The sequence below is a fragment of the Limulus polyphemus genome, unplaced genomic scaffold, assembly GCF_000517525.1.
Source record: "Limulus polyphemus unplaced genomic scaffold, Limulus_polyphemus-2.1.2 Scaffold12765, whole genome shotgun sequence".
Taxonomy (NCBI): domain Eukaryota; kingdom Metazoa; phylum Arthropoda; class Merostomata; order Xiphosura; family Limulidae; genus Limulus; species Limulus polyphemus.
This window is the reverse complement of record NW_013678375.1, coordinates 1-7,830: the sequence shown is the minus strand read 5'-3', so window position 1 is coordinate 7,830 and position 7,830 is coordinate 1. Positions and strand designations below refer to the sequence as shown.

The following is a 7,830-nucleotide window of genomic DNA, read 5'->3' as shown; positions in this document are numbered from 1 at the left end:
TACACTGCTAAATTAGGGACGGCTAGCGCAGATACTCCTGGTGTAGCTTTGCGCGAAATTCAAAAACAAACAAACAGTTCTCAGAACTAATAAAGCGGGAAACCTTGTGTTGGAAATTAATGAGCTGTGTAACATATCTGTAGTCAGTTACTTTTTTAATTCTTCCACGTGAAAACGAAGAATGACGTTATGAAATTCAATAATATTACTTATGTAATAACATGAATACGTTTAGTCTTAATTTTAACATAAAAACTAAAGTAGCTCTCTTGAAAGTTCCTTTTTTTTTCTCTCCAAACAATTAAAATAAATTTAACATTTTTTATTGAATTTTAACACAACACAAAATCATTTCACATGCATTCTTTTATTCGCTGTCCATAGAACCACTTTGAATTGTACCAACTACAGACTAAGAAGTGTATAGTTAGAAGTTACCAAAATTTATGTTTGAATTTTAAAAGCACAATAACGCTAAACTACAAATAAATAGAAATATGTTTCCGTTAACGTTAAAAACTTTGACTTGTAAAACTTCTAGCAGCCAAGTTCATGTTAAGTTTTTAATTAATAGAACTGACAAGTTAATTTTCAGATTTCACAATAAATTGTATTTCACTACTTAAGGCTACTTATATAGGAAATTGTATTTCATAATTCCAAACTTCGTACATAGGGGATTGTATTTCATAATTCCAAACTTCGTACAAATTGGATTGTATTTCATAATTCCAAACTTCGTATATAGGAGATTGTACTTCATAATTCCAAACTTCGTACATAAGAGATTGTACTTCATAATTCCAAACTTCGTATATAGGAGATTGTATTTCATAATTCCAAACTTCGTATATAGTAGATTGTATTTCATAATTCCAAACTTCGTATATAGGAGATTGTATTTCATAATTCCAAACTTCGTATATAGGAGATTGTACTTCATAATTCCAAACTTTGTATATATAGGAGATTGTACTTCATAATTCCAAACTTCGTACATAAGAGATTGTACTTCATAATTCCAAACTTCGTATACAGGAGATTGTACTTCATAATTCCAAACTTCGTATACAGGAGATTGTACTTCATAATTCCAAACTTCGTATATACAGGAGATTGTACTTCATAATTCCAAACTTCGTACATAGGAGATTGTACTTCATAATTCAAGACTTCGTATATGGTAGATTATATTTCATCACTCAAAACTTTTCATATAGGAAATTATAGTTCTTCGCCCTATTTAATAATAGACAATGTGATGATTGATATAGGTCATTGGAAAATTGTGGGAACGTATATAAACCAGCTCTCGTATTGATGCGATTGGAAGATTGTTTTAAAGCTTAAGTCATGTGATTAAGAGGCATCTGCAAACCTTCTTTGTCCGGCTTATAAAAGGGCCTTTAAAATTTGATTGATGGGTGGAGGGATATGTGTTAAACGTACATACACATAATAATACAGCGAGATTGTTGCACAATGAAGAGAGAATTTTAAAGAAAAAACGCAAGTCTCCAATATTCTCCACGGAAACATAATATTTCTTCTAGGACAGCAACAACTTGTGAAACCAAAGCACTAATCTGCAAAGATAATGTTACGTTTATGAAAGAGAACCTTCTGATCCCAAAATGGCTTTGTGATGAAGTTTAGCATATCTTCTGGTACCGTTAATTTGAAGTTGACGAAGGTTTACCAGCTTCTAGTCGAAATCGTAAATGAAACAGATGTTTTCTCAAGCAAGGTAGCTGAAAAAACTGAAACCATAGCAATCCTGTTCGACCATAAACCCGTCAAGTCCCCTGATGCAGTTCCATAAACCACAGTAATCCTGTTCGACCACAAAACTGTCAAGTCCCCTGATGCAATTCCATAAACCACAGCAATCCTGTTCGACCAAACCTGTCAACTCTCCTGACACAGTTCCATAAACCACAGCAATCCTGTTCGACCACAAAACTGTCAAGTCCCCTGACACAGTTCCATAAACCACAGCAATCCTGTTCGACACAAACCTGCCAAGTCCCCTGATGCAGTTCCATAAACCACAGCAATCCTGTTCGACCACAAACCTGTCAAGTCCCCTGATGCAGTTCCATAAACCACAGCAATCCTGTACGACCACAAACCTGTAAAGTCCCCTGATGCAGTTCCATTGGACTTTTGTGCCTTTGGTCTGATGAAATATTTGCTTGAAAATCATATCTTAAGATATTAGTGAGTTTGTAAAGAGCTACAAAAGAAAATGTGAGGAAATTGACATGTCTGTCTTCTAAAAAAACTTTATCTCCTGGAAACATCGCTGACGGGTCTTTGTTAAGAAGCAAGAAAAAAAATGGTTTTGAGTACTCTTATTATCAACCTTTGAGTACTAATCATCCTTTACAGAAAAGTGTAAGTTGCCCTCCTTATATATATATATGTAATACTGAATTCCTCAACAACGTTTCAGTTGTTTCGGTCAACTATAGCCATCATCAGTAGAAAGGAGTATGCGAAACTGTACTAGGATATGATGAAAGAAGCTATGAATGGTTAAAATCCCATTAAGACATCATTCATCCAATGAAAATTGTACAGACAGGAGTAGGGATCAATGTATCATTAAGAGGAAGAAGAAAGGGACGAACAGAAGAACATTAAATTCCCATGTGAACTTCGCACAAACTCATCTTCTGAAATGACACTTAAGCCTTACGAAAGCAGAAGAACTAGTATAGATATTCAATTATTACACAGATACGGACTTACATATTACATACGTCCGTACTTAAAATATGACGTCTCTACGTATGTCGGTCTATTTTTTTTTTATTCATTTACGAAGAATTAGAACAACATGAGTCAATTATTCTTCAAATTCAAATCACACACCGGAGAGTGCCCTAAGTTACACCAAACTCACAATACAGTTTCAATTTCGGTGATTTCGGTGTTTCGAAGTTTGTCGTGGTAGAACCGACCATAGTAAGAGCGGGGGGAGGGGTTTTTCAGGCGAGTCTCAGTACTGGAAATGTGGCTCCTGGATACATCTCTTTGTGTCACGTGTTCACTAGGTGACGACCTACAAATACACAAAAAGAGAATTTATTGTAATTTTAAATTAAAACGAACTTAAAGATCTTAAATGAAAAATAATGGATACAATGAATTATGGCTCACTTGTGCACAGAAGGTTTATTTGTGGGCTATCTGTGCCGTGCCCACTACGAGTATCGAAACCCGGTTTTTAGCGTTGTACGTCCGCAGACATACCGTTGAGTTTTGTTTGTTGAATTTCGAGGGTTATCTGGGCTACCCGCCCTTAGTTTTGAAGTAATAGACAAGAGGGAAGGCAACTAATCAATACTATCTACCACCAACATTTGGTACTATTTACCAACGAAAAGTGTGATTGATCGTAACGTTATTGCGTTCCCAAGGCTGAAAGAGCGAGCATGTTTGATGACTGGATTCGTACCCAAGATTGCAAGTTGAGCGATATTACCACCAGGCCGTGTCAGAACAGTAAAGTAGCTGGATTTAATATTGTTTTTAAGCACAAAACTACATAGGAGGCTGTATGTTCTGTGTTCACCGCTGGGATCCAATCTCAATTTTTATCCCTCAAGCTTATCACCGAGCCACGAGCAGGCTACTCTAGTGTCCTCAAAGGCTGCTTTTGTCAAATGTTTTGTGTTGATGTGAGAATATTCTTTTAAAAACACACAATAGTTATTGACAAAATAAAGAAAGATATGTTTGTTTGTTTGAAGCTAAGCACAAAGCTATATAATGGGCTATCTGTGCCGTGACCACCAGGAGTATCGAAACCCGGTTTATATCGATGTACGTCTGCAGATATACCGCTGAGCCACTGGGGAGCTGAGCAGAAGGAAACCGAAAATTATTCTTGTTCGACACTTCGATAGTAGTTTTTGATAATGTATATACCCCCCTTTTTTCATCAACTTCTTATTGCACATTTTTAAACGATTAGGAGCTGAAATGAATTTGATTGTTTGTTTGTTCTGTAATTTCGTGCAAAGCTACTTGAACTAAGAGAACAAAGGGTAAGTCAATAAAAACTATTCAGAAACTCTTGTCAATAAAAACTATTCAGAAACTCTTGTCAATAAAAACTATTCAGAAACTCTTGTTAATAAAAACAATCCAGAAGCTCTTGTCAATAAAAACTATTCAGAATCTCTTGTCAATAACAACTATTCAGAAACTCTTGTCAATAAAAACTATTCAGAAACTCTTGTTAATAAAAACTATCCAGAAGCTCTTGTCAATAAAAACTATTCAGAAACTCTTGTCAATAAAAACTGGATTCACAGACTGGCACGCTGATTACAAGGCCGCTAAAGCAAAAGTAGATGTCTTATAGGATTAAAAATGGGGGGGGGGGGGGTAACAACAACTGTAATTTCCACATTAATTCCGCTTTTAAGAACAACACAAGTATGTCAGAAGTGTGAAATATCATCTGTAAAGTATGTCAGAAGTATGAAATATCATCTATAAAGTATGTCAGAAGTATGAAATATCATCTTTAAATTATGTCAGAAGTGTGAAGTATCATCTTTAAAGTATGTCAGAAGTGTGAAATATCATCTTTAAAGTATGTCAGAAGTGTGAAATATCATCTGTAAAGTATATCAGAAGTGTGAAATATCATCTGTAAAGTATATCAGAAGTGTGAAATATGATCTGTAAAGTAAACTATTTCACTTATTACTGCAAACGATAAAATTTCCTTTCATTTTTCACGTTTCAAATGATTGAGAAGTATCAAAATAAAAACGTAAGAAAACAAACAAACTTTTAGTGACTTGTTTCAACTACACTATTTGATTAGAAATAGTTGGTGTCCACTCACAAAGCTGGGTTGATTCGTGGCTTCATTAAAACGCAAAAAGTAGAACAAGGCAGTAAAAATATTGTCATTTATACGCGTCATGCTATAATTAACTAGCAAAGAATTTAGATAATTTAAGAGTCGTTATGAAATGGGCATTAATTCATCTCCAGCACATCATTCTTTCGTTGTAAATTACGTCATCAGGTCCTGTAAACTTTAGCTACCTTACCCACTGTGTTACGTTCAATAATTACGTCATCAGGTCCTATATGTTGTAGCTACCTTACCCATTGTGTAACATTCAATAATTACATCATCAGATCATTCATGTTTTAGCTACCTTACCCATTGTGTAACATTCAATGATTACATCATCAGGTCCTTCATGTTTTAGCTATTTTACCCATTTGTGTAACGTTCAATAATTACATCATCAGGTCCTTCATGTTTTAGCTATTTTACCCATTGTGTAACGTTCAATAATTACATCATCAGGTTCTTCTTGTTTTAGCTATTTTACCCATTGTGTAACGTTCAATAATTACATCATCAGGTCCTTCATGTTTTAGCTATTTTACCCATTGTGTAACGTTCAATAATTACATCATTAGGTTTTTCTTGTTTTAGCTTCCTTACCCATTGTGTAACATTCAATAATTACGTCATCAGGTCCTTCATGTTTTAGCTTCCTTACCCATTGTGTAACGTTCAATAATTACACCATCAGGTCCTATATGTTTTAGCTTCCTTACCCATTGTGTAACGTTCAATAATTACATCATCAGGTCCTTCATGTTTTAGCTATTTTAGCCATTGTGTAACGTTCAATAATTACATCATCAGGTCCTATATGTTTTAGCTTCCTTACCCATTGTGTAACGTTCAATAATTACACCATCAGGTCCTTCATGTTCTAGCTACCTTACCCATTGTGTAACGTTCAATAATTACATCATCAGGTCCTTCATGTTTTAGCTTCCTTACCCATTGTGTAACGTTCAATAATTACACCATCAGGTCCTATATGTTTTAGCTATTTTACCCATTGTGTAACGTTCAATAATTACATCATCAGGTCCTATATGTTTTAGCTTCCTTACCCATTGTGACGTAATTATTGAATGTTACATCAGGTCCTATATGTTTTAGCTTCCTTACCCATTGTGTAACGTTAAATAGTTACATCATCAGAGCCTTCATGTTTTAGCTATTTTACCCATTGTGTAACGTACAATAATTACGTCATCAGATCATTCATGTTTTAGCTATTTTACCCATTGTGTAACGTTCAATAATTACATCATCAGGTCATTCATGTTTTAGCTATTTTACCAATTGTGTAACGTTAAATAGTTACATCATCAGAGCCTTCATGTTTTAGCTATTTTACCCATTGTGTAACATACAATAATTACGTCATCAGATCATTCATGTTTTAGCTATTTTACCAATTGTGTAACGTTAAATAGTTACATCATCAGGTCATTCATGTTTTAGCTATTTTACCAATTGTGTAACGTTAAATAGTTACATCATCAGAGCCTTCATGTTTTAGCTACCTTTCCCATTGTATAACGTTTGATCCAACATTACATAGCTTGTGCTTACCGTAAGTTTAGTTGTTTCTCAAGCTGTCGTAGTTTTAGCCGGGTCATATCCAGTTCATGTCGAACCTTCCACAGCTGGGTATCACAAACTGGGTCATGACACCGGTGCTCTTTCATCATGTCTTGGGCTTCAAAGACGGCTCCAGGAAAACTTATGGACTTTCCCATGCTCTACAGTAACAGAAATTAACATGCATAATTACACTTTAACTATTTTATTTATCAATCTGTATTAGTCGTCTAAAGACAGTTCTTTAATTAAACAAAGAAGGATCTCATAACATAAAAGTATGATTGATTTACAGCAGGTTTATCCGGTTTTCTGAGACTGAGTTTATACGGTTCGCGTACTGATTATCATATCAATCTGTATTAGTCGTCTAAAGACAGTTCTTTAATTAAACAAAGAAAGATATCTTAACATAAAAGTATGATTGTTTTACAGCAGGTTTATCCGGTTTTCTGAGACTGAGTTTATACGGTTCGCGTACTGATTATCATATCAATCTGTATTAGTCGTCTGAAGACAGTTCTTTAATTAAACAAAGAAAGATATCTTAACATAAAAGTATGATTGTTTTACAGCAGGTTTATCCGGTTTTCTGAGACTGAGTTTATACGGTTCGCGTACTGATTATCAATCAAATATTAAATTTCGAGTTTAAGCCCTAAAAAAAGTTTATCTACAAATAAAATTCAGACAAGAAATTCCCATCCCAGCAATGTCACTTTTATTTGTAGTTAAGCACAATGCTACACAATGAGCTATATATGCTGTGCCACCCATGGGTACCGAAACCCGTTTTTCAGCGTTATAAGCCTTCCAGCTTACCATTGTGCCACTGGGGGGAAGTAACGTCACATAACTAACAAATAATGGCTCTCCAACGCTTCCATTAAAGACCCTCGTTTGAATAATCACCGATTGCAAATGACCCAGAAAGTTTAAAATGGACCAATAGATTTCACGGCAAGAATTCATAGCTCTGTTTAAACCCAGTGTTGAAAATAACTTTTCTTTTAAAACAACAAAACTTTAAACTTACCAAACTCACAAGAGCAAAACAACTTTGTTTGTCTGTCTTTGCCAGATGTTTCCTGATATACTTAAAATAAATGTGTTCGACTCCTAGCAAGACAACAGTGAAGAGGACGCCACAGCCCAACAAGAGAAAGGCACTCATAAACTGGTTGATATCCAAAGGATTCGTCGCGTTTCTTTTATTTTTTGTTGGTTTGCAAGCTCCTTGTAACCAGAATCTTTGAAGACGCTCCAACTCTCCTAACGACAAACAAATTAAGTTGAATTAATCTTTAATGAACACAGTCTGTTATAGTGTTTTCTCAACTCACAAACTAAAATAAAGTGTTTCA

At 34.8% G+C, this 7,830-nt stretch overlaps 1 protein-coding gene across 1 annotated transcript; it reads right to left on the bottom strand.

Annotated features, from left to right (window-relative positions):
- Positions 1 to 379: 379 nt before the first annotated feature.
- On the bottom strand, positions 380 to 7,738 carry LOC111084009 (the record flags this gene model as incomplete). Its single annotated transcript, XM_022380778.1, has 3 exons — positions 380 to 3,067; positions 6,458 to 6,627; positions 7,503 to 7,738. Coding segments are annotated over 3 exons (569 nt in total), but the record flags the coding sequence as incomplete, so codon positions are not given.
- Between the last annotated feature and the right edge of the window lie 92 nt (positions 7,739 to 7,830).